At 41.8% G+C, this 27645-nt stretch overlaps 1 protein-coding gene across 4 annotated transcripts in view; it reads left to right on the forward strand.

Moving 5' to 3' along the window:
• CCDC181 (coiled-coil domain containing 181) overlaps positions 1 to 27645 on the forward strand; it is a 52357-nt gene that overhangs the window by 1403 nt on the left and 23309 nt on the right. For 3 of the 4 annotated variants that reach the window (XM_032863033.1, XM_032863030.1, XM_032863032.1), the window contains exons 3-5: positions 19277 to 19283; positions 21113 to 21249; positions 25186 to 26133. In XM_032863033.1, the coding sequence (XP_032718924.1) occupies positions 21136 to 21249; positions 25186 to 26133 (1062 nt within the window). In that variant the 5' untranslated portion in view covers positions 19277 to 19283; positions 21113 to 21135. Of the gene's footprint in view, positions 1 to 16054; positions 16107 to 19276; positions 19284 to 21112; positions 21250 to 25185; positions 26134 to 27645 lie in introns of those variants that run through there. The other variant, XM_032863031.1, reaches the window with a different exon arrangement.

The following is a 27645-nucleotide window of genomic DNA, read 5'->3' on the forward strand; positions in this document are numbered from 1 at the left end:
ATGGGCTAAAGATACAAGTAGCCCATTTTGTATTCACATTCCCTTTTATTTTTAAAATAAAATGAAAAGTCCTTTTAAAAATATCTTCATCCCTATTTATAGCTTTTATATTATTTGTCCTTCTTACCCAAGATAGAGATGTCATCAGGAGTTAGATATGTTGGATTATTGTAAGGCCTTTTCACACACTGAGCTTCTTTTTAATTATTTCAATGGGACAGGAACTAGGATAGACTTGATTCCTGCATTTTGTACATTAAATCTGCCTTTGTTTCTAAGGGTGGATCATCTTGGAATATTTGAAAATAAAAAGTTGCTAGTAATTTCATTTCCAAGGTACTCGGAAAAATGCTATTATGTACGCATTGAATTCTGTAACTAGTAAACCGAGGGGCTGCTAGTGTATGTGAGACATGAAAGCCTTTTTATAGCCGACGTTGTTGCCTTATCTTGAAAAATAACCTCGGTTAACTCATTTAGAATAACACAGGTAAGCAGTGTGAATAATAGTATCAAGATTCCAAAGTTGATATAGTCATTTAGTATAAGTGGGAACTCTAGAATTAGACGAAAGAAGATAAATATAGGCCATTTTCCATTCACTTTCCTTTCTGATCAAGGGCAAGAGCCGAACACTACATAAGGGAAGGGGAAGTGATGTCCTAAAAGGACAGCCTCTCATTTTATATTGTATCTTTTGTTTTGCTATGGAGGGAATTGTTTATTCAGAAACTCGTAGAAAAGTGGTGTTCCAGGGATTTTATTTAATGTTTTTTAATAAAACCGACTGTGGTACAATCAAATTATTAATGTTACCAAAGCAATGTTTCCCTGGACTTTAATTCAAGGTTTGTGGTACCCAACCGGAGCCTTTACTTATTTACGATGATAATAAGTTCATATCCTGGTATGTGGCCATATTTACAGAACGCTGAGCCCAGTTTGCAAGTTGTACTTTATGCAGTTTTGCAAAGAAGTGAAAATAATTTGTTATGCTTTTTATTCAATTCTGTATAGATTATAAAATTATTTTTATTGAATAAATATTTTACATTACGTTTTTGCTTTTAATCACAATTATTTTAAATTTGTTTATTGCTTCAGTAGGAGCTTTGGGTTACATATATAAACCTTTTAATAATTTCTCCTAGGGTCAATTTCATACTAAGTCTTCCCTCACCTGACCTTTCTGTTTAGTCTTCTTATCCTGTGAATTCTTGCCTTTGACTCTTCCCCATTATTTTCTGTTGTTTTCTCTGTTATTTTTAGCACCACACCACACTGTTTATTTTTCTTGGTCTTCATCTTGGTACCTCTCATCTCTCTTTAAAGCATTCTTCTTTTTAGAAACCAAAAAGACCCACCTTCCCTTCAGTGTTAACTGAATTTTACAAATAAAGGAGACTCAGTCAGATCAAGGGCTCAGGGTGCCATCTTGTTTTGAAAGTTCATAGCTACTTTGTTCCAGCCCAAAATATTGTAAAAGGAAGCATCTTCTTGCCTTCAGCTGAGAATCACTTGTTCATTATGTCCCAGAACCCAAATCTCTTGTTTCTCACATATACAAAGGAGTACCTTCCCTTTAATATCGCATTCTAAAACCTGTTTCATTATCACAGAAGACTCATTTTTTAAACCAAAAACATTTTTAAAATTTCCTGTCCCTGAAATTATATCCCCTGTATCTTAATGCCTTTCAGATTGTAAGCCTTCTGAGCAGGGGCCATGTCTTATTTTTATCTTTTGTTGTAAAACACATGCTAGTGCCATATGAATATTAAATTACATAAAGGATATATAACAGATTCATTACCTGCCAGTACAAATAGCTAAATGTCATTACTTTTTTTAAAAGATTTTTTTATTTATTTGCCAGAGAGAGAACAAACACAAGCAAGGGGGGCTGTAGGCAGAGGGAGAGGGAGAAGCAGGCTCCCCGCCTAGCAGAGATCTGATGTGGGGCTCGAACCCAGAGTCCCGGGATACTGCTAAAGGCAGACGCCCAACTGACTGAGCCATGGAGGTGCCCTGTCATTACTTTTTTAAAGTTTCATTTATTTATTTATTTTAGAGAGAAAGTGAGAGTGGACGGTGGGGCAGAAAGGAAGACAAGCAGGAGCGTGACTTGGGGCTTGATCCTAAGCCCCTGAGATCATGACCTGAGCCAAAACCGAGAGTCCGACCGTCACCTGACTGCACCACTCAGGCACTGCTGCTGTTACTTTTTTAAAAGTACATGCACCTGAGAAGTTAAGATTAAAATGTCTCTTGATGACCTCCGTTCCATCAGAGGGTTTATTCAAGGCATTTTGCGCTCTAAATGATAGAGATTGGATACCTATGTGTTCCACTTACGACATCCTCCTTGTAATTAATACCTTACCCTTGAGTAGTAACACGTTCTAGTTTGGAAAAGGCATTTGTGAACATGATCTCCTTTGGTTCTGGAAAAGGATCTTGTAGTAGTTCTAATGACTTTTTCCATAAGTAGTGCTGATACGATGGAAGGGAGTTCAGAATGCGAGGTTTGCCCCTCAAGGCTCTACCGTGTCACTGGGAAAATAGCTTCCTTATGGGTTAGTGGGGGTAGCAGCAATCTGACAGGATTGCTGTGAAGAAATGAAAGAACATGGGGCTCCTGGGTGGCTCAGTCGTTAAGTGTCTGCCTTGGGCTCAGGTTATGATCCCAGTGTCCTGGGATCCAGCCCCACATCCTGCTCCCTGCTCAGTGGGGAGTCTGCTTCTACTGTTGGCCATTCCCCTGCTGTGCTAGCTATCTCCCTGACAAATAAATGAATAAAATCTTAAAAAAAAAAAAAAAAGGAAATGAAAGAACATGTATGAAAGCACCTGTCACATTGGAGACAGAGTAGGGGGCTGAGAAATCAATTCCTTAATCCTTCTATTTACAATTAACTTGTAGCTATGAATCTCAAAATTTCACTCAAGGAAACTTTTTTTAAATGTTTCAATCAAAATGAAAACAATGGCAGGCTTTTAAACACTTTCTCCCCTTATTTTTATTTTTTATTTTTTAAAAGATTTTTTTTTTTTTTTTTTTTTTGACAGAGATCACAAGTAGGCAGAGAGGCAGGTTGGGGGGCGGGGGGAAGCAGGATCCCTGCTGAGCAGAGAGCCCAGTGTTGGGGTCTGATCCCAGGACCATAAGATCATGACCTGAGCTGAAGGCAAAGGCTTAATCCACTGAGCCACCCAGCCGTCCCCCTCCCCTTATTTTTAATTTATATTTTGGAAAGCTCTTCTGGGGATACAAAGATGAAAAAGTCATAATTTCCTGCTCTCAAGGAATTTAAAACTAGGTGATAAGTAGAGAGGATAATGTAGATGCATAATTGTATTACAAGAGAGTGTCAGGTACCATTAACCATCTCCCATTAAGAATTAAAAAGCCTTGTGTCAAAGAGAACGAGGACTTTGGGGAAATCTAAGCTGCTCTCTGAGGGAGATGGCATTCAAGCTGGCCCTGCAAGATCGGTAGGATTTTAACAGAAATTTAGAAAGGGAAACTGTAGTGGAGAAAAGAGGCCTAAAGTTATGAGGCCCAAATGTGTATCATCAGCAAGGGCTGATGGTAGAGAGGGGTGGTGACAAAGTTTGGAACGACAGTTTGGAGTCATTATCTAATGTGTATTAATTGGAGGTGGGGTAACAATCATATTCAAGAGATGTAATCTGGCAGCAGAGTATACGATGAATTTTATGGGAAATAACCACCTAAAATCTCTAGTCCAATGGCCATTTCAAGTGGTTAGGTGTGAGGAAGACCTTTCTGACTCACGGCCTTGGAAGAAACAGGACTGCCCAGGTTACTAAGTTAACATTTTAAATGTCCATATTTCAAAGGTGGCTTAAAAAGTGTAAATGTCCCCCCAAGGTCACGCATCTGCAAAGTGAAGTCGCGTTGGGCTTCTGAATCCCACTCTGCATTGCACATTGGTCGCTTCGTTCCCTCCCCCCGACCCGGACCCGGGTCAAGTCTGCAGACGCGAGACCGCAGTGACAAGCGGCGCGGGAGGGAGCCCACTCAGACCCCGGCCCAGGGAGGAAGGAGGCCGGCCGGGCGCCAGCAGCTGCCGGAGGGATGCAGTGCGGAGCCGCCCTAGAACGGCTGAGGGCAGGGGCGTGAGGGTCCCCGGGGACGAGCTGTGGGTGCAGGGTGAGGCAAAGGCGGGAAACCAGAAGCCCAGCCTCCCGGACCCCCTTAGCGCGGGAGGCTCTCGATCCCAAACCGACCTGTGGCGGGAAGAGCGCGAGGCTTCTCTGCGGCGGCCACGCCTGGCCCCGCCCCTGCCCTGCCCCCCCGCGCCTGCGCACTGCCTCAGGCCCAAGCGTTGCGGGCGTCTGTGCGGGCTCGGGTTCCCGCCGCCCCAGCGCAGGGGGAGGGGACCGGGGCTTTGGGGGGCCGAGCCGTGGGCTGCAGTCGACGGGTTTTTTGAGACTGGCGTTGTGAAAGCCACGCCCAGCCCCAGCGTGAGGGGAAGCCCTCGGGGAAGGTCTCCAGCTGGGAAGGGCGTCCCGCGCTGTCCCGGACGTTTGAAAACGTCTGAAAGCGCCTTCTTTTAAAATAAAGGGGCGGGAGCGTTTCCCAGAGGAAAATCCTACACGCCAGAAGAGTCGCGGTTAAGAAAACGCAAATTCTGCCCCAGATGCTGAAATATTAACAAAAACTATTTAATACTTAAAATTTATTTTTTTTTAAATTTTAAAGATTTTTATGTATTTGACAGAGACACGGCGAGAGAGGGAACATAAGCAGGGGGAGAGGGAGAGGGAGGAGCCCCCCCCCCCCAGCAGGGAGCCCGATGCGGGGCCCTATGGGAAGACCCGGGATCGTGACCTGAGCCTAAGGCAGACGCTTAACCACGGAGCCCCTCGGGCGTCCCTAGTACTTAAAATCTTAAAGCCTCTGAGCACATTGGTCCGTGTGATAGAGCTCCATTTTCTCCATTTTCTCCATTCAGGCCCCTCCCCCTTCCTTCAAATATCAAACCGCTTGGCTTGACCCTGCTTCCCGGCAGGATGCGGGAAATCCCGGAGCACCGAGCCGCGGTGCTCCCCGAGTGTTGACGCGGGTGCAGCACTATGGACTCGGTCCACAGTGGGAGATTATCCAAGTTGGCTTAAAGATCTGTTCTTATCTCCAACTCTTGCAATTAACTCCCACTTAACAGTTTTTTATCCTCTCTTCCCCACCCTGAATTTTTCTTTTCATGTTGGTCTCCTTAAGTATAAGCCATTCCATGCCCAAAGTCCTTCCTCCGTATCCACTTCAAAACATACGGATGTGCGGATGTGCGTAGTGGCAGAAAAGACTCCAGCCTAAACAGGGACTCTAAGTAGAAGCTAAAGTAGTCTCAGATGAGTAGAAGCCTCTGGCTTATGGTAGAAGCAGTTTTAAAAAATTATCTCTAGGAGAGCCTGGGTGGCTCAGTGGGTCAAGCGTCTACCTTCGTCCCAGGTCAGGGTCCCAGGGTGGTGGGATCAAGTCCCACATCCGACTCCCTGCTCAGCAGGAATTGTGCTGCTCTCTCTCCCTCTTCTCTTCCCCCTACTTGTGCACTTTCTCACTCTCTCTGTCAAATAAATAAATTAAATATTTTTTTTAAACTAAAAAATTATCTCTAAAGAAAAGCATTCCCTGTTAAGCCCTTGCACCATACACAGTGTGGAATGGAAAATCACAGACAAAAGGACACCTTAATTCTTCATGAGGAGCCTTCTAAGAAGTGACATGAAATCCCACCTCACAATGCACAATAAAAATTTACTAATGGAGTTTTCTTGTGCTTGGCAAATGTTTTGGTTCCATGGTCATTTTAACATGATTTCATGATTTTACAAGCATTATGTGTTTATGGTAAGAAATTTGAGAAACAGCAACACAGTAGTTCGCAGGCTCCTCGCAAGCTTCCCAGGTGTCATGTGAAACTGGCCTTCCAGAGGCCGCTCCACATTGCTAGGTGGCAGGTTTAATAAGCGAAGGGAACTCACATACAAGGCTTATCTTGGGCTGCTGGAGGATAAGCAGATCCCTGCCCCCCACTCACGAGATCTAGTACGTTGACACAGAGGCCTTAGCTGGGTTCAGTTTGTTTACTGTCCAGATCATCTCTATACCACATCCCTATTTCAATGCTGTGTCCTTGGGCAGCTGCTGAGAGCAGGCAAGGCAAGCAGAATGCACATTCCAAGAACAGGGGAGGGGTGTGGAGCCTCCAGTTGCCAGGATCCAGCTTACTGTTCAACCAGTGGTCATGTCCTCTCAGTGACCTCCCTCAACAACAACAACAAAAGCATAAGAATAATTACTACTCTTAATAGTTGTCAACTCTAATGCCATATGGATAATTTTTGTCCTCTGGAGGACCCAAGAAGCCACAGTAGAGCAAAAGCAGTTAATAGAACACTTGGTGACAGATCACTCTCAGATCAAATATATAAAACATTATGGTTGGAAATTAATAAATCATTACAAATTAAATACATAACTTAAAAAATCACCAGAGACATAAAGTAACCATGAGTGAGAGTCAGCGGAAACAAAAATTAAGAGTCCTAATGATTTCAGATATTGGAATTATCAGATACAGAGTGTAAGATATGCATAAGATTTTAACTATAAAAGATGAAATCACAAAAAACAAGTAACAAGAGTAACAAAAGTGAAAAGACATTTCTTGAAAAAGAACATGAAGATACATCTTAGAAATTAAAACTGGAAATGCTCAAGTTCAAATTCAATAGAAAATGCCTCAGAAATTGCTGGTGGGAGTGTAAATTGGTAAACCCCTTTGAATGGCATGTTTTGGCACTGTCCTCTAAAGTCATCGCTACGCACGCGCTGTGACCAGCGATTCCACTCCTGGGTATACACTGCAGAGCTGCACTTTCTGATTTGGCAACTGCTAGACACATGGCTGTTGAGCACTAGACATGTAGCTATATAGGAGTGAAAATGAATAAACCAGAGCCACAAGCAACAATTTCACTGAATTTTATGAGTGCAATTTTGAGTGAAAGAACTAAGACACACAAGAATATATCAATACGATCCTATCCATTCAAAAGCAGATAGATTATATTATTTAAATCTACATGCATAAGTAGTGACAGTATAAAAGAAAAAGGACGACTATAAAAGGCAAGTATTCTAAGGAATGGAAGAGAGATGTTTCCTCCAAAATGATTACAGTCAAAGAACCTTCACATTACTTCAAGAGGGTAAATGAGTGACGGTGCTTTCATTCTTTGGAGTAACGGAGACAGACAGACCCATTCCTCCTGTGTTTCCTGTAGTGTACTCCAAGAGTGTTGAAATGTAGATTTCATTTTTTCCTGAGGAAAAACATTATAAAGTGAAAAAAAACAGCTAAAAGAGGTTATGCTTTTGTCTGACTACTGCAAAAAAATGGCTGTTTTATAATGACAACAATGAAAAAACATGGTGAAAATGGAAAAAGTGAGCTGTGGGTTTGAAACTATTTCAAGAATGCATCTATTGGATCCTAAAGAAGAAAGAGATGCCAAGAGCAACAACTTGGGTAGGGCTATGGAGAATCAACATGTGTCCCTCAGATGGAGAAGTCTGGTGTCACTTCGGGAAAGCAGCCCACCACTTCGATGAAAAGCAGCCCACCAGGTTAAGTTCAAAATTAACTGGAGGTTAATTTCAAAATTCATTTAACTGGGATTCATCAGCTGTGCAGGTGTCAGTCGCTTGCTCCTGCTGTGGCCATCATGATTCTAGGAATGCATTTTCTCACTGATGCCCACTTGGAGAAAGGGGGGTTCACTTTTTTATGCTCTTTTAAAAAAGGGTGAGGGCTGGGGATAGCCTGCGGGGAACAAAAGGTGAGAACAGGGGCAGTGAAGGAGAGTAAAAATAGAGTGAGCTTGGGAACAGCGCCTGTAAGGTTCCAGTTCTGCCCCATGCTTGTAGCCACAGAGCTCTTTGCTGTAATGTTGGTGCAGACTAAGCAGCAAAAATGTGGGCTTTCTGTGAATGCGGCCGATTCTGTGTCCCCATGTTCTTCTAAGAGAGGCCGAATGACCATTATCTGTATGTTATACTAGGAAAGGGTTGTATAAAAATCCGAGTTTATAAAAAGGCACTAGAGATCTCTGGAAATAAACAGAAGTTTTATGTTTATTACTGTTTAACGTGCCTCAAGTCGTAGTTAAATTGTAGCGTTCATACAATGGCATATTTTACAGAGGTACTGCCTTGCCACTGACTGGTTCAAATCAGTATTAAGATTATGGGTGTCTAGTTACTTCAGAAAAGTCTTAAAAATTCTAATGGACATAATTGCTAACTCTATTTTACTGTTTCCTAAAGTGGATTGGTTGTGGGATAGCGTAGCCTCCACCGAAAAGGATGCATATTTGGCCAAGTCATATTCCTTAGTATCTCACAGCATTTCATTTTTTTAACTCCTCCATTCTTTCTCGGATTTATTCTGCTTCACATGATTACATAGTCTTCAAAAAACGAAAATTATAAACACATCTAGACTATAGCCAAGAATAACTGCATTGGTTTATAACTTAGTGACCAGAAGTTTGCTAGAATTCTTGGCACTTCTGTTTTCATCGTACTTCAGACTTGGACAGGTAATGTTATTTTCTCTCCCTCAAGGTCTTCAGATTTAAGTGGTAGAGAAAAAGGAAAATAATTCTCAATTCAATGTGATTATCATTTTTATTATACTTAAAAATATGTTTGGTTCTTCAGAATTAAAATATTAACCCAAATTAAATGTATTCTTAACTCTCCTTTAGTTAAATTCCAGCAGTGTCTGCAGCCAACCAAAGGCAGAGAACACTTGACGGGGGAAGTTGGAATGGAGGGAGACACTGGGTTCTTATCGTTAAAATATTCTATTTCTGGAAATTTTACGAAACCGTATTTTCACATAAACACATTATCGGGGCCCCTCCTTGAGCCACAGAAGAAGCCTGTGCAGGTGAGAAGCCCTAAAATTTATTTAGCTTCGTGGTAAATATTCCTTTGCTTGAACCTCTCTGTCTCAGTTCTTCCTTTTCCGTAGAACAGAACTCCTTGAAATCCTGCCTGCCGTCTCTCCTTACTCTCCTCATTTGGTTTAGGATCCACCATTCCATCAAACTGCTGTTAAAACGGTGGCTCTCGGTCCTCATTGTATTTGACCTGTCAACAGCCCGTGACACAGTGGACAGGACCTTCCTCTGGTTTTCTGGGACACAACTCCCTCCGGATTCTCTCTCACCAGGATTGTCACTGGTCACTCCTGGGTCTTATTTCCTGGTTCTTCTCTTCTTCCTGAGCTAAATGTTGGACCACCCTCAGGCTTCCTTCTCTGATCTTTTCCCCTCCTCATCTACATTTCCTCCCTGTATGTCTTCATCCAGGCTTACAGCTTTATATATTTATTTTTTTTAGGATTTTATGTATTTATTTATTTCAGAAAGAGAGAGAACATGAGCTTGGAGAGGGACAGAGGGAAAGGGGGAAGTGGACAGAGAGCCTGACACACAGGACTGAACCCCAAGATCCTGGGATCATGACCTCAGCCTAAGGCAGAAACTTAACCAACTGAGCTGCCCAGGTGCCCTAAGTCCTGTGGCTTTATAAACCATGTACATACAACTGATCACTCTCAAATTTCTATTCTTCAACATAGGATGGGTTTACATCCCAATAAACCCATCGTGAGTTGAAAATATAAGTTGAAAATGCATTTAATACATTTAACCCACTCAACATCATTGCTTAACCTAGCCTACCTTAAGTTTGCTCAGAACACTTATATTAGCCTGCAGTTGGGCAAAGTCACCTAGCACAAAGCCTGTTTTATAATAAAAAATGTCAACTACTTTTATTATATTTATTGACACATAAGTATCAATGATTTTATTGATATATGATTTATTGAGTGCCATCCTGAAAATGAGAAACAGAGTGGTTGTGTGGGTACGGAATGACCCTAAGTGTGTTGGTGGTTTACCATGGTGATCAGATGGCTGACTGGGACCTGTGTCACCGCCCTGCCCAGCATCACAAGAGAGGAGGATCATACTAATCACTAGCCTGGGAGTTCCCTTTTTTCCTCCACAAAAACAGAAATGTATGGATACAAATTCTCAAAATAGGCCACCTTTTTTTTTTTAAGATTTTATTTATTTATTTGACAGACAGAGATCACAAGTAGGCAGAGAGGCAGGCAGAGAGAGAGAGGAGGAGGCAGGTTCCCTGCTGAGCAGAGAGCCCGATGTGGGGCTTGATCCCAGGACACTGGGACTATGACCTGAGCCAAAGGCAGAGGCTTTAACCCACTGAGCCACCCAGGCGCCCCAATAGGCTACCTTTTAAAACAAAGTCAATGATTTACAAAAAATCCTGAATATAACATGTAACTAACGGATGCGAATCTAATAGAGGGATAATAGTAATACATCTGAAACGTTCTTGAACTAAATATGTGAAGAGAAGATTATCAATGTCTAAAAAAGCCTTCTTCATAGGCGCCCCAAGAATAATCTTTTTTTTAAAGATTTTATTTATTTATTTGGCAAAGAGAAAGAGATCACAAGTAGGCAGAGGGGCAGGCAGAGGGAGAGGGGGAAGCAGGCTCCCTGCTTAGCAGGGAGCCTGATACGGAGCTTGATCCCAGGACCCTGGGATCATGACTGAGCCAAAGGCAGAGGTTCAACCCACTGAACCACCCAGGGGCCCCAAGTATAATCTTTAAAAATAAATACATAGTTACAAATTCACTATCGGCCATACCATGTTGCATATTTAATGCCTTTTAAACTAATCATAAGTGACAAATATGGTACCTGTGAACTCATTAATAGCCACATAAAGTGGTGAATTTGATTACTATTAAGAGGAAGATTTGTCTTTTGATAAAGTAGTGTTTGTTGTATGATAACAAAAATCTGAGAACCATTCCCACAGGTGACCTAGCAACGTTGAGAACAGTGAGATGGTCAGCAGACCTCTAAAGGATGGTACCGAAGGTTCTTGACAGCCTTGCCCTGTCCGATTTTCCAGCTTCACTATACCATCCCACACGATTCCCGAACACACCTGTGCTGTCGACATCCTTGAACAGCCTTAGCTTCTATATATTTGCACAGTCCTTGTGCCTAGAATGCTCTCACCCCCATTTTTGTCTCTGATATTCAATTTACTCACCAAGATTAGTTCAAGGGCCACTTTTTATAGGCAGCCTTCCCTACTGTTTCTACATGACCACGTAACACTCAGGTCTGTGTGGAGGTCATTTGTGTGTATATATAATCGCTTTAATCGCTTGGAAGCAGGAACATGTTTTGTCATTGTTTGTCTCTTAGTACCTAGCACAATATCCTATAGAAGCTCACTGAATTGATTAATTAAAATAGAGGTTTCTAAGTTTTTCTGAGGTTTATATCCTTAGTGGTAGGACCTCATGGAAGAAATATCTTTGGAAGATATGGTTTAGAGTGCATGTGTTCAAAGTTACTGACTCAAGAAAACTCTGGCTTTATTACTGATAAACCTGTGATCTACAGGAATAAAATATATACTGGTGAAGCTCCTAGAAGATGTCAGCCCATCACGGCTGGTTAGATTTCATAGGCTGCTAAAATTGTCTGCTATGTACGAATATCAACACTTCAGGAAAGAGCCTGTGTCAGCTTGTTAAGGTGCTCCTATAAGGAGGGCAGGAGAAACTGCCTTCACAAGTAGAAGTTGCTAGAGTTCAAGTCTTCCTTGGAAATTTCCCTATTAAGCCAGAAGTAATGATGATTTACAAACCATCTGAAGGCTGAGCTTATGGATGGGTTAATGAAGAGAAACAAAGGAAAAGCCTCGAACCAGAATGGAGATTACATAAGCCCCAACTGGGAGAAAAATATTTACAAATTATGTATTTGATAAAAGACTTGATAAAAAAATACATAAAGAATCCTTACGACTCAATAATAAAGCCAATAACCCAAATTAAAAATGGGCCAAATACTTGAATGGACATTTCACCAAAGAAGACATACTGATGGGTAACAGGTGTATGAATAGTGGCTACATCATTAGTCATTAGGGAAACAAAAATTAATACTAAATGAGGTACCACTATATACCCTTGAGGAAGTTATAATTTTAAAAAGCAGAAAATACCAAGCACTGGCAAGGATGTGGATGAACAGGAATTCTCATATGTTCCTGTTAGAACTGTAACAGTACAGCCGCTTTTGGGAAAACAGATTGGTAGTTTCTTAAAAATTACATACAACCCACCAATTCCACTTAGTAATCTAACCAAAAATTACATACAACCCACCAATTCCACTTAGTAATCTAACCAAGAAGAATGAAAAGGTGTCCACACAAAGACGTGAACAAAAATTTTCAGCAATTAAAATAAAAAATTAACAGCAATGTTATGATAGTCAAAGTAGAAACAACACGAATGTTCATCAACTGGGAAGTGGATACGCAAAATCTGGTATTACCTTACAATGAACACTATTCTGTGATGAAAAGGGACAATAGGGGTGCATGGGTGGCTCAGTCAGTTCAGTGTCGACTCTTGATTTCAGCTCAGGTCATGATCTCAGTCACAGATCAAGCCCCACTTAGGGCTCTGTGCTGGGCATGGAGCCTGTCAGGGCTCCCTTTCCCTCTCTTGCCCTCCTGCTCATGCTCCCAGGCTTGCGTGCTCTCTCTCCCTCCCTCCCTCTCTCACTCTAAAGAAAAAAGAACAAGAAAGCACCAAAATACTAATGCTACTATACAATGAATGAACTTCAAAAAACATTATGTAAGTGAAAGGGGTCAGATACAAAAGACTACGTATTGTCAGAAAGTAGAATGGTGGTTGCCCGCGGCTGGAGAGAAGGGAAAATAGTTAATGTTTAATGAATACAAGGTTTCAGTGTGGGCAGATGGAAAAGTTCTGTAGATAGAGGGGGAAAGTACCCACTGTGAAATATGCCCACAGCCTTTTCCAAAACAAAGGCCTACTCTTCAGGGAAAAAGATAATAACAGCTTTATCTTATATGGGGAATGTGCATTTCCTTAACTCCAGCTCCCTCTAGGCTCTCTCGCCTAAATGCAACGAATGAACGGGAAGGTTAACAAACACGTGTGAAGGTCAGGGACAGAGTACTACTAAAAGATTGAGATTTAATCATAAGATTATATGACAACTCTCTTCTTACCTTGCCACTACACCAATCATATAATACTGAATTACAACCAAAAGAGAGGCTAGACAGGGTCTCTGAAACAGAGTTCTATGGAAGCCCAAAGTTGAGAGAGAGAGCGAAGGATACTAGAGGAATCTGAACCATTTGGCACCTGCAGCTACAGAAAACATTCAACACAGCCCATCTCCTAGCCACTTAATATAAAGTCTCACACTTAAGTCCTCTTTACCTCATGATACATCATATCCACCTTTCAACAACAAAAATGTTTACAAGTCGTGCTAAAAGATAAGAGAAAATATAGCCTGAAGAGACAAAGCATCACAACCAGAGCCTGCTTCTCCCTCTCCCTTTGCCCCTCCTTCCCAGCCCCCCAGCTTGTACTCTCTCTCTCTCAAATAAATAAATAAAAGCACATATAGATTAGGGGCACCTGGGTGGCCCAGGCAATTGAGCAATTGGTCTCCTGATTTTGGCTCAGGTTATGATCTCAGGGTATAGAGATGGAGCCCTGCATCGGGCTGCATGCTCAGCCGGGAGTCTTCTCTCTCTCTTTCCCCGAAACCCCCCACCCATGCTGTCTCTCTAAAATAAATAAACAAATCTTTTTTGTTGTTGTGAAGATTTTATTTATCTATTTGACAGAGATCACAAGCAGGCAGAGAGGCGGGCTCCCTGCTGAGCAGAGAGCCTGATGTGGGGCTCGATCCCAGGACCCTGGAATCATGACCTGAGTCAAAGGCAGAGGCTTTAACCCACGGAGCCACTCAGGTGCCCCTAAATAAAGAAATCTTAAAAAAACCCCACACATATGGATTAAAAGCGAATGGTAGAGAAATATATGCTAATACTCATTAAAAGAAAGCTGAAGTAGCAATATGATTTTAAAGAAGAATCAGAATAAGGACAATTACTAGAGGTGAAGAAGGCATTTACAATGATAAAGGGGTCCATTTTCCAGGAAGACATAACAGTTATTAATATGTATGCACTTAACACGAGCATCAAAATACATAAGACAAAAATTGGGAACTAAAAGGAGAAACAGAAAAATCCACTATTAAAGACCTTATTATGTACTCTTTTAGTTAGTTAGTAGATCAATATGGCAGAAAGTCAGTAAGAACACAATCAACCTGAAAAACATTATCAATTAACTTAATCTAACTGACACCTATAGACTGCTCCATCCAGTCAGAGCAAGAATATGCATTCTTTCCAAAGTTGAATAAACAGTCTCCAAAGTAGGCCAGATTCTGGATTATAAAACTCACCTTTACAAATTGGAGGGTACAGAAATCATACAAAATTACATTTTCAGATGACAATTGAACTAGAAATAAATGACTGAAAGATAAACTATAAAACCTCCAAGTATTTGGAGATTGAACACCACACTTCTCAATAACGTGTCATAAAAAGAAATATCGAGATATGAAAATATTTTGAAATAAGTGAAAATGAAGCTTATCAAAATGCATGGGATGAGCAAAAGCTGTTTAGAGGGAAGTTTATAGCATTAAATACATGTATTAGAAAAGATCTAAATCAATAACCTAAGCTTCTACTTTAGGAAACTAAAGAAGGGTAATTTAAACCTCAAGCAAGCAGAAGAAAAGAAATAATAAAAATTAGAGCAGAAATAGAGAAAATCAATGAAATATGAATGTATTTCTTTAAAGATATCAATAAAATCAACAAACCTCTGGGCAAGCTAACTTAGAGGAAAAGAGAAAAGTTACAAATGACCAATATCAGCAATGAAAGAAGGGTCATTCCCGCTGATCCCATGGACACGTAACAATAATAAAAAAGTAATACGAAAAGTTCTGGGCCTACAAATTTGATAGATGGAATGGACCCATAACTGAAAAACTGAAAAACCCATAACTGAAGAACAAGTTAGGAAGTGTTTCCTGTGTTTCTGTTTTCCAGAAGAGATTGTAGAGAATTGGTATCACTTCCCCCTTAAATATTAGGTAGAATTTACCACTGAAACCATCCAGTCCTAGTGCTTTCTTTTTTGGACAGTGGATTAGTGGTTCAATTTCTTTAATAGTGTTTGTTTAAGGAATGTATACAGGCTAAAAGTGGGCTTGTCCTGCTGCTAAAGGTCACAAAAAAACTCGGGCCCTCCAGTTTTGAAGGTGACACACTCATAATAGTAAATTACAGAAAGAAAGTCTCAGTTTTGGGGGGAAGTTATATTTCCATTATAACTATATCTAGGTAAGAGAGATATCTGATATGTAATATATGTATGTAATGTATGTATGTCAAATCTGTATATAATTTTAATAAAAGTCTCAAATGTCACCTCAGTACGGCTTACTCGATTACTTTACGTAATATTTCCACCCCACTTTCATAACCCACCCCCGCACTTCTGACCCCGTCTTGCTTGCTGTTTTTGTTCATCATTTATCACCTTCTAATACACAATAGGAATGACTTATTTAGTATGTTTCTCATTGTCTTCTAAGGGCAGGTGAGCTGCATGAAGACAGTGAATCTCTAAGGAAAATACTGCCGACATTTTCAAATAGTTTTTAACAAAGGTCTAGATGTTAATGTATTGATTTATTTAACGTGTTGTGCGTGGTGCGTGGCTTGCCCGGTTGTCTCCCTGGAAACCGCAGCCTGACAGGTCCGCCGCAGGTGCCTGGGAGGGCGCCCGGAGCGCCAGGTGTTCTCGGGATGCTCTGCGCCTGCGCGGGTGCGCCGCGCGCCCGTAGTGAGAGGCCCGGATGGAGACGCGGCGGCGCGCCGTTGCTATGGCAGCCGGGTCCTCGCCGCCGCGGGAGCAGGTGCTGGGGTCTCCCTCGCCTCGGTGTTGGAGCTCAGAAAGAGGAGAGCAGAAGTGCGCCCGCCGCCCCTGTGACCCCAGCCGCCGCGGCCTACTCAGGCAGGAGGGGGCGGAGGGAGGGGAGGGAGGACGGTGCGGGGCTCCGTGCGGGGCAGGGTCCGGGGACACGCCGGGACGGCTCGAGGAGAGGCGGTTAGGCGCGGGGACCCTTCCGGCGCCTCGTGTGAGAACCCCCGCGCGCGCTCAGTCCCTCATTCTGTCTTGTCCCCTCCACGTTCGCGTCACCCCGAAATGGCAGCTTCCGCGGGGGCCCAGCCGCTCGTCAGCCGACGGCGCCGGGAGTCCGGCTGCGGGCCCGAGTCAGGAGCGCGGTGCGACCAGGTCCTCACGCCGCGGGGAGGGACGCGTGTGTCGCGGGATTCCGGACGCGGCTGCGGGACTGGCGGGGCGGCCCGACGCGGGGTCAGCCGTGCTCGAGTGCTTCTTCTGAAGGAAACCCCCGGTTGTCTTCGACCGTGAACCGGCTGCTTTCGGGGGGCGGCGCGGAGGCCCCGGCGCAGGCTCGCGCGAAGGTCCGGTCCCTGCGGGGCGAAGGAGCTGCTGTCCGCGTCTCAGCTCGGTGCGGCGGCCGATCCGTCCCGAGCCTTTCGCACCGTCCCCTGCGGGTAAAACCGGAATTTAACGGCGAACCCCGGGGACTGAATCGGTGACCGAGACGCTGCGGTTCGCGCTGGACGACCGCGGCCGGCGCCGGGGGTGGCGGTGCGGGAGCGGAGGCTCGGGGACCCCGCGACGCGCTGGAAGCGGCGTCAGGGACTTGGTGCCGGGAGTTGCGGCTCGCGGTCTCGGTGTCCCTGGCGGCCAGCCGGGCGGCTCCGGCGGTGCGGGGACGGCGCGTGGCCTGCGCCCTCGCCGGCTCCCCGAGCCGCTGCCGCGGGAGCTCCTCTGCAGTGCGGGCGCCGTCGTGCGACTTAACGAGTCTGGCTTGTGATCACCGCGTCTTCACTGATTGTGCCGCGTCTTGTAGCGTGAAATTCGAGTCTTCACGGGGGCGAGATTCTTGGGACTCAGAAGGCGTCCCCGGCAGAAGGGCTCAGGCGGCCGCCCGGGTCGCTGTAGGAGACGAGCGCAGGCGAGCGGGCCTCGCAGCACTTGCGCGGCGCGAACGTGTCGGGGTCGCGCCTTCAAGCCCGCCGGTCCGAAGAGAAACCGGACTGTGCTCCGGCCCCTGTGAGGGTGAAAAACGGGGTCATTGGCGTTCGCGTGTCGGGTTTCAGTTCGCGCTGCTCGGTCCGTAGCGCCCCGCCTCGACCCGGTGGCTGGCTAGACGCCGAGCGGGAGGTTCAGCCTGTCCCGCAGCGAGGCGGTGGTACATAAACTCCCTCTGCGGTACTTACTGATTTGGTTTCTCTGGGTTTCCTCGAAGTGTTGTTGCTCTCAGCCTTTGCTTTACGAATTACTGAAACCTTGCCTTGAGTTCTTCAGGAAAGTCCATTTTGTATTCTTAGTACAAAAGGCATGAATATCTAGAAGGAATTATAGTCCAACCAATACATTGGAAATAGTTATTCATTGAATAATCAGATTGAATGATTAACTTTCCGGTACATAAAACTAACTTTGTCTTGAGAGGGGGAAGGGTACCGGTACCAAGCACTATTCCGAGAAAAGATGACATTTTAGTGAACTAGACACGAACTTCTTAAGCCTTGGATTTAATTATTCAGGCGCACATCATTTGTTTCAGATTAAGCTTATCATGAGACTATGCATTCCCTTTTAAATTCTCTTGCTTTTCATGAGTTGGCAATTATTTGCTAATTGGCAACTTATAAAAAGCTTAAAATCAATCTTAAGGGTCATCTAGCTCACCGGTTTTGCTTTAAGGCTCTTTGAGTTGACAAGGAACGCAACACTTCTAATAGGCAACTCACTTCATTTCAGGACAAAAGGTAAATTCTGTTTTATTTTTATGTTTTTCATCTTATTATTTTTTATTATTTATTTATTTATTTATTTTTAAAGAGTTTATTTATTTATTTGACAGATAACAAGTAGGCAGAAAGGCAGGCAGAGAGAGGGAGAAGCAGGCTCCCTGCTGAGCAGAGAGCCCTGGGGTCATGACCTGAGCCAAAGGGAGAGGCTTAACCCACTGAGCCACCCAGGCGCCCCTTATTATTATTTTTTAAAAAGATTTTATTTATTTGAGAGACAGAGCACAAGTGGAGTCAGGGGCAGAGAGAGAGAGGCAGACTTACTGCTGAACAGGGACCCTGACGTGGGTCTTGATCCCTGGACTCCAGGATCATGACCTGAGCAGAAGGCAGATGCCCAACCAATCGAGCCACCCAGGCGCCCCATTTTATGATTTTTTTAAAAAGATTTTATTTTTTATTTGAGAGAGAGAGAGAAGGAGAAAGCATGAGCATGGGGAGAGGGAGAGGGAGAAGCGGACTAACTCCCTGGTGAGTGGGGAGCCTGCCCCAGGGCTAGATCCCAGGACCTTGACATCATGACCTAATCTCCTGTACAGGCGCCACTGTAAATTTTGCTTTAAATTGCCAAAATTTTTCCCTGACTTTCCAGCCCTTAACACTAGTCTTACTCTTTGAAGGTATCTAAGTCCAGTCCTCCTTTCCTAGCAGCCATTTAAGCAATGTAAAGCAGAGGCACCTGGGTGGCTCAGTTTGTAAAGCGTCTGCCTTTGGCTTGGGTCCTGAGCTCAGGGTCCTGGGATTGAGCCCTGCATTGTGCTTCCTGCTTGGTGGGGAGTCTGCTTCACCCACTCTTCTGTGCTCACGCGCTCTCTCTCTCTCTTTCAAATAAATAAGTGAATAAAATCTTTAAACAAACCATGTAAAGCAGTTGTAATGACTCTTGTGTTTTCTCTTCTTTAGGATAATATTCCCAGGGTTTTCAGGTATTCCTGAGAGCTGGTTCTAAGGCATTTTACTCACTTTACGGTGCTTCCCGCTTTCTGTAGGTCTCACCCATAGTCTTAGCTTGGAGTTTATTCACATTTTGGGTGTCCTCATCATTCTTGTAACTCATTTGAACCTTCTGTTCACTAAAACCTATTACAGTGTTTTTCATACACGGTATTGCAAAGCCTCATCTCTTTACTTAGCTAGTGCTTGTGTAGCTCCTGGAGGATGTTCTCCCACGTGCTTTCAGTATTATCTGATGACGAACAGCGGAAGGAAAAGAATGTGTATCTCCCTTCAGTAAAATTGGCACCAGGTTAGGTAGTCTTGTCAAGGGTTTGCAAGTAGTACAGTGAAGCCAATGGCCAAAACAAAGCATGGACAATTTATTAATTCAGACAAAATATCTCTCATTTTATATCCTAAAAAAATGTGTTCTTGACTTCTGTACTTTCTGCCTCCAAAAGGGTTTTAGGCAATTTATTCTTGGTGTAGGATCAAGAGAAGGTTCCTGGGCATAGAAACAGGTGTACAAACAGGGTAGGGTCCCAGGTGTTTGAGACCCTGAAGATGAGATTCCTATTCTTTCGAAATTGAACCTGAAATTCTACATACACTTAGAGAGTATTGCTCTTTTTGGTTTTTTTTTTTAATAGTTGCAGATTACTGCTCTATATTTCTACCTCTGGCTGCTTTATGACAATTTTCCCTCAACCTTATCTGTCAGAACAGATAATCTAACATCAGATTGACCCCTTATCACTGCTTCCAGAGTCTTCCAGATTCTTCAAGAGCACATCACGTTCAGGCCTCTCTGAACAATTCCATGCACTTCCATGTTTGTTTGCTGTTTCTCATGGTGTTCTCTTCGTCTGAAATAACTAATAAACTCTTGTACTCAGTATTCAAAGCCTGTCTCAGCTTTCCTTGGTATTTCCAACTTTACACAGAGTTAATTTATTTTTTTTATTCTTCTTCCCATTGTTTTATATATATATATATATATATATATATATCCCATTTACCTACATTTTTAATTTGCTTTTATCTATATTTTAAATTTGTGGTTTTTGTTTATTCTGTACCATATGGGAAACACCTCAAGAGCATAGGCCTATTTTATAATCTTTATGAGAATGTATATAGGAATGTTGTAGGTGCTTAACAAATGTCTATCAAAATTATAATACATGTATAGACACACACACACATATGTTGTATACTCACCCACATATACAAACACCTGATAGTATAGATTTATTTGCTTCTTTTGTTTGGAGAATTACACATATAACAATTCTCAGGGCTAGGAACTGACCTCAATTTATAGATAACTTTAGAATGGTTCTCTTAAAAGTGGCTGAGTTTATACACCATCTTCACAAACACTAACTTTATTTGCCACTGTTTCCAGGTAGTATTAGACATCACATTTTGGTTTTGTTGGTGAAAAATATATCTCAGTTGGAGTTAAAAACAGTTTGGCTTTTGTGGAAATTAACATTTACAATAGTAGAGAATCAACTTCACTTAGCTGAAAAGCTCTCAGATCACACATTATAATTACGCCATATAAACTACTAGAAGGATTAAAAAACTGAGGACATTTCCTCCCCTATTTGAAATTTTACTTCTCTTTTATAAAAGATCTACATTTGTACCTGTTTTTGCTCATTGAAAGAAATCTGAAGAGGATTTTTGCTTTCATGAAGCAGTAATTGCTTCTTTGCTTTATGCCATTTTAGCTTTTAAAAGATTTCATAGGAATGCTCTACTTTCAGAGAGCAGAGGAACCCTGTATTTGGGTTTTTTTGAGCATAAAAAAATGTGAACAAGTGTGCCTTAAAAGCTGAGTCGTCTGCTCTGACCTGGGCAAGGCATGTCAGTGATTGGCAGGGGATGTGGAAAATCCTGTTCTAAGCCTCGGATCATCTTCTTATCCACCTTTTTTAGTCTCCTTGTAAATGAGAGACCCCTTGTAAATGGGAAGACAGGAGTGGGGGAGATGCTGTTTAGGAGCAATACTTCTAGAAAATGTCTCTCTTTTAAGGTATACAGCTATATGTGTATTCTGCATGCTTTGTGTTTCTGTGTGTTAATTTGCTTATCCTATTAATCTCCATACTCCTTGCTCCCTGTAAAGTTGATATAACATATGCCTTATCTTTTTAAATCTTCTAGCATTATTCTTTAACAAACGGAAAATGGATGAAAATAAAGATATGGACTCAAAAGAAAGTGGAGAATATGAAGACGACTTTGAAAAGGACCTGGAATGGTTAATTAATGAAAAAGAAAAAAGTACCAGCATAATAGAGGTATATATAAATTGCCAACAGCATTCATAATAATTTCATTAACTAAGTGCTTTGTAATTCTTGAAGAGTTTTGCATATATTATGTCATCTAAACCTCACAAAATTCCTTTGATAAAAATAGAACAAGTATCAATATTTCCTCCTTAGAGATGAGAATATTGAGGTGTAAAGAGCTTACATGTTGTATTTTTTTTATTAATTTTATTTCTTTTAAACATATAATATATTTTTATCCCCAGGGGTAAAGGTCTGTGAATCGCCAGGTTTACACATTTCACAGCACTCACCATAGCACATACCCTCCCCAATGTCCATAACCCCACCCCCCCTTCCAACCCCCCTCCCTCCATCAACCCTGTTTGTTTTGTGAGATTAAGAGTCACTTATGGTTTGTCTCCCTCCCAATCCCATCTTGTTTCATTTACTTTACATGTTGTATTTTAAGGCAAGGGCTAATTAGTGAGAGATGAGAGAACAGGGATTAAGTTAGCATTTAATAAAGTTTAAATTATAATTGAAATTATAATTTATATAATATAAAAATATTTATTTGCACCAAAATAAAAACAAGTACAATTAATTTCTACTTTATATAACTTGGGTAAATGGGGTTATACTTTTAATATAAATGAAAAGGGGGGTTATACTTTTAATATAAATGAAAATAAAGCAAAGTCTCAAAAGACATGGTCTTTTAGCTAATATTTGAAACCTTAAGACTGAATTAGCTCTTCAGAAGAATGAATGTAGAAAGGAATGTAGAATCAAAACAGCCATAGGAATACCTGTAGGAAGAGGTGGATTGCTGGATTTCCTTAGCAGAGATCTAGCAATGCTCTGCAGATTAGGAAAAAGTGGATCCACTAAATACGATCATATAGTATTTATCAGACCTGTAGAACGGAAATCTAGGAAAATGAACCAATGCCTGGATCACAGTTCTTCTTCTCTCTTTATATTTATTTATATCTATGTATATGGTGTGTATGTGTATCTATACATAATTTGTGTGGGCGTGTGTGTGTGTGTGTATTCATATGTGTATATATGCTTTTGTATATATGCATGAAATCAAAGTCAATAAGTAGGAAAGTAATGAAGAAAAGATGTAAGACTTCTATAAGAATAGGTGACTTTAGGACAGAGAGCTCAGTAATTACACCAGAAGTCAGATTGAAGAAGGTTAAAGAAAAGAATATAGAGAAAGAAAGCAGCAAGTCTTACATCACAAATTTCTCTTGGTTCCATTTTGCTTTCTTATGCAATGGGGAGGACAAATGGAATTATATTTGAAAAAGGCAGTAAAGTAAAAAGTTAAGATTTTTCTAAGCTGGCCTTTAAATGGGAGTTTTATGCATCTTTAACAGAAAAATAATCAGAATGAGTACAGGCAGAGATGCCCAGAGTGGTAAGGTTGAACCAAAGTCTCATTACTGGAGGGGTATGAGATCCAGAGCACACAGTGGTAGAATTCGAGAAGCGATGATCATGATTCATTGTCTCCTTTCTTAATTCATTTAAAAATATTGTAGTCGCCTGCCAGTATCAGAGGCTGTTCTGGGTGCTGGGGATAAAACAGTGGGCAAAACAGAGCATGCTCATCAATCTTACTCATTCCAGGGGATGATTATAAGCATGTCTTCCATTGAGGCTGGCAGAGAAAATGGATAATAGAGATAGAGACAGGGATGAGGACTGGGGGGAAATTTCATCGTAAAAAGTGGTAGTTTTATTGCAGAGGGTTATTTTTTATTATTTTTTTTTACTTCTTTCACAGTGGGTTTTAAAAAGAAGTGAAAGTCAAAGAATAATCAGGAAACAGATGCTGTCGAAATGAACCACAGAGTCAAATATGGTTAAAAAACAATTTCAATGCAGAGATCTTGGTTTAATCTCACTTACTTGTTATACATTTTTTTTGTTCTTTAAGATTTTATTTTTTTAACATTTTTCTTTATTAATTTCTTTACAGCATAACAGAATTCATTGTTTATGCACCACACCCAGTGCTCCATGCCATACGTGCCTTCCATAATACCCACCACCTCGCTCCCCCAACCTCCCACCCCCGCCCCTTCAAAACCCTTAGATTGTTTTTCAGAGTCCATAGTCTCATGGTTCATCTCCCCTTCCAATTTCACTCATCTCCCTTCTCTCCATCTCCCTATGTCCTCCATGTTATTCCTTATGCTCCACAAATAAGTGAAACCATATGATAATTGACTCTCTCTACTTGACTTATTTCACTCAGCATAATCTCTTCCAGTCCCGTCCGTGTTGACACAAAATTGGGTATTCATCCTTTCTGATGGAGGCATAATACTCCATAGTGTATATGGACCTCATCTTCCTTATCCATTCGTCCGTTGAAGGGCATCTTGGTTCTTTCCACAGTTTGGTGACCGTGGCCGTTGCTGCTATAAACATTGGGTACAGATGGCCTTTTTTTTCCACTACATCTGTATCTTTGGGGTAAATACCCAGTAGAGCAATTGCAGGGTCATAGGTAAGCTCTATTTTTAATTTCTTAAGGAATCTCTGCACTGTTCTCCAAAGTGGCTGCACCAGCTTGCATTCCCACCAACAGTGTAGGAGGGTTCCCCTTTCTTCACATCCTCTCCAGCACACGTTGTTTCCTGACTTGTTAGACATTTTAATGGGCCAGGTTGATGTGCTTATCAGACATCTAGCAATGCTGTGCAGGTTAGGAAGAGGCCGCTATCAGAGAAGATGATCTTGGAGCAAGTAAAAGAAGAAGAGAATTTTAAGGAGTTGCAGAGAGCAGCAAGTAGCACTTCCCACAGACATGTTCTAGGAGGGAGAGTTGTCTGAGAGAAAGAAAAAGTATTGCCGGTAAAGCGTTTGTTTGGTCGGTGAGTCTGTTTGTATGTGGGAGATGTGAGGTAGGAAGCCTTTCATTCGACACAGCAGATGGAGCACAGGGTTTGTGATGCGCCAAGACAAATCTATGTGGAATTGTTCCTTGGTCTCCTTGGTCTATGTGAAATCCTGTTCTTGTGGAATTATACTTTTTTTAAAAAATTGTTGTTTATTTATTTGAGAGGGAGAGGGAGGGAGAAAGGAATTATGCTTTTTTTTTTTTAAAGACTTTATTTATTTATTTGATAGAGACACAGTAAGAGAGGGAGCACAGGCAGGGGGAGTGAGAGAGGGAGAAGCAGGCCTCCTGCCAGGCAAGGAGCCTGATATGGGCTTGATCCCAGGACCCTGGGATCATGACCTGAGCCGAAGGCAGGCGCCCAAGGACTGAGCCACCCAGGCGCCCCGGAATTATGCCTTTTTAATGTAAAACCAAGTTATGTGATGGTGTTTAGCATAGATTATTGGGGCCTCTGAGTATAGTTGAGGAAGGAAAATGTCATCCAGAGATAAAAATTAACCTGGAATTTGGGTATAGATCCTGAAGAAAATAGCAGCAATAATCTGAAAAGATTATAAGAACCTCAAAATGATTAGAACTTGACCAAAGACTGATTGTAATGATTCTGGAAAGAAAGATACCTTTTTGAAGAATACAAATATTATAAGGAGAAAACATTAAAAAATTTTTTCTTCTGAAAATTTAAAGGGAGGAAAATTTTATAGAGGAAGAATGTTGAAATAATAATGACTTATTTGTAATTACCTTTCATTCACTAGCATGAACATTTAAAAAATATTAATATAGCATTTAGCAACATCAAATTCAGATTTAGGGTTAAATTTCTCCCAAAGTGCTGTTGTCACTGTGTTGTCACCTTGGGGTGCTCATAAACATGAATTAGACTATGATGAGCAGAGTGTAAAATAAGAAGCATGTGCATTTTCCCATTCATAAGATACATTGCATGAATATGAAATTCATTTCCCATTAGCTACATATACATGAACAAAGAGTCTCAATTTTTACTCAAGAGAACTTCATATTTTTTTTAGATGGCTTGTGGGAATGAAGAGAATATTAACCAAGAATTAAAAGCCAATGAAACAGAAATAGAACACACCGAACAACATTCTGATCCTGACAAATCTTCGAAGGATGAGCTTTCACCAAGAAGAAATGACTTCATTTCTGTACCGAGTATTCAACCTTTGGATCCCATATCAGATTCAGATAGTGAAAACTCTTTCCAAGAATCCAGAGTGGAAAGCCAGAGAGACCTGGAAGAGGAAGAGGATGAGGAAGTAAGGAGATACATTATGGAGAAAATTATACAAGCCAACAAGATCCTACAGAATCAAGAACCTGTGAATGATAAAAGAGAGCGAAAACTCAAGTTCAAAGACAAGTTAGTTGATCTGGAAGTTCCTCCACTGGAAGACACGGACACCCACAAAAATTATTTTGAAAATGAAAGTAGTATGTCAGGAAAACTGTCACAGTTATGTATTTCCAATGAATTTGGACAGGAAAATGTGCTCCTGTCACTAACTGATGGAAACTGTGAAGAAAACAAGGATAGGAAAATACTAGTAGAGAGAGATGGGAAGTTTGAACTTCTGAATTTACAAGACATTGAGAGTCAGGGGTTTTTGCCTCCCATTCATGCTCATAGTACAGAAAATGAACCTCATCAGTTGTCCCCCAGATCTTCCAACTCAAGTGTCAATGGGGTGAAGAAGGAAGAGTCTGTAGCAAGGATTCACGCTGTTGCTCACTCAACAGCAGAAGAACCACTGGCTTACATCCCTCAGCCACCACCCAACCCCAAGACACGTCCGAGCTCTGCTGTCAACTCAGATCCAAGTAAGGGTAATGGGAAATCTAATCACAGGACGCAGTCTGCAAATGTATCTCCGGTGACCTCAACATACTGTCTTTCCCCTCGACAGAAAGAACTGCAAAAACGGCTAGAACTGAAGAGAGAAAAGCTAAAGAGAGAGGTGAGGACATAAGGGTGTGTCCTATTAAAAGCAGTATGTATTTTCATGTTTTAGAAATGCCGTAGGAATTAGAATGGTTCCTCAAACTATTGGATATACTTGCTTGCTTGTTTTTTCTGTTGTTAGATTAAGTGGTTAAATATTAAGAATGTGTCTTTATGGGATAAATACCATAATTATCTTGGTCCTTTCTTATAAGGATCACGAAGCATTGTAATGAATAACTTGCGTTAGAGGTAGGGATCTCAGGGAGGACATCATCTGATCCTTTCATTTTAAAGATGAGGCTCAGAAAAGTGACTGTTCAAAGTAATATTGGTGTGATAAGGTGGAAATCAGATGTCAGGTGGAAAAATGAAGGCATAAATTTGTTGGGATTTGGGAGGCAACGAATTTGGATTTGGATTATAAGTCTTTGATTTATGCATGTATGTGCTTTCCTATATCTTCCATGCCTGTAATTCCTTGATTTCAGGGATTTTAGTTTTAGATTAAGAATAGAGCCTAATAACCTTAACAAAGTATTTCCAAAATGCCATATAGAATCCCGGATGATGATGATGATGGTTTTGTTCTGTTGATCAAGAAGAGGCTGTGAAGTAACTACAGCATTCTCTGTGCTCTTAGGGATTGCAATCCAGGAGACACAGCGTCCGCCTCAATCAGAAGTGTGCTCTGAACAGTCAGGGAGTGCAGGCCTATAAAGGCAAAAACCCACAAGGTTACACAACTTCTTTTTAAAGACTTAGGATCGGTGATGGCAGAGTTTAAGCTGACTATCTAATACACATGGGCTGTGTAGCTAACAGGTATTATATTATTTCAGTCCGAAGCACCAGGGGGTGATGGTGTTGGGGGGCAGTTCCAATGGACAAGTTGCAGCTGACAAAAGTCAAAAGTTCATGGTGGGCTGAGAATTGAAACATGAGAGCTGAAATAGGAGACATGCATAGGCCTCACTTCCTCAGTGTTCTTTCTTTTTTAAGATTTTTATTTATTTATTTGACAGAGAGAGAGAGAGAGAGATCACAAGTAGGCGGGGTGGGGGGGGGAAGCAGGCTCCCTGCGGAGCAGAGAGCCCGATGGGGGGCTCGATCCCAGGACCCTGAGATCATGACCTGAGCCGAAGGCAGAGGCTTAACCCACTGAACCACCCAGGCACTCCTCTCCGTGTTCTTTCAGCTCTGTTGGAGTGGCTCTCTTAGCAATGCTTACTTCATTTTGAATCTTCTTTCACATTTCCCCCTTCTCATCAAGATCTCTCTGGTAAGAAAGCATCAGTGACCAATTTTTATGATCATGCAGTCCCCTTTCATTGTCCGAGTGGTTGGCAACCTGCCATTTGGCCCCATCATGTCTCCTGGAGGCCAGAGTCTCACAGTGGCTGATATGCGATATGTTCGGTAAGTGTGCTAGCTCAAAGTCTTACAGCTACATTTGAGTAATGGGGAGATTTGAGGAAATAAGGTTTAGAACTTAGTTAGGTTCTCTTTTCTTTTCACTTAAAGGGTA

The sequence above is a fragment of the Lontra canadensis genome, unplaced genomic scaffold (assembly GCF_010015895.1).
Source record: "Lontra canadensis isolate GAN:19392208 unplaced genomic scaffold, GSC_riverotter_1.0 scaffold24, whole genome shotgun sequence".
NCBI classification, from domain to species: Eukaryota; Metazoa; Chordata; class Mammalia; order Carnivora; family Mustelidae; genus Lontra; species Lontra canadensis.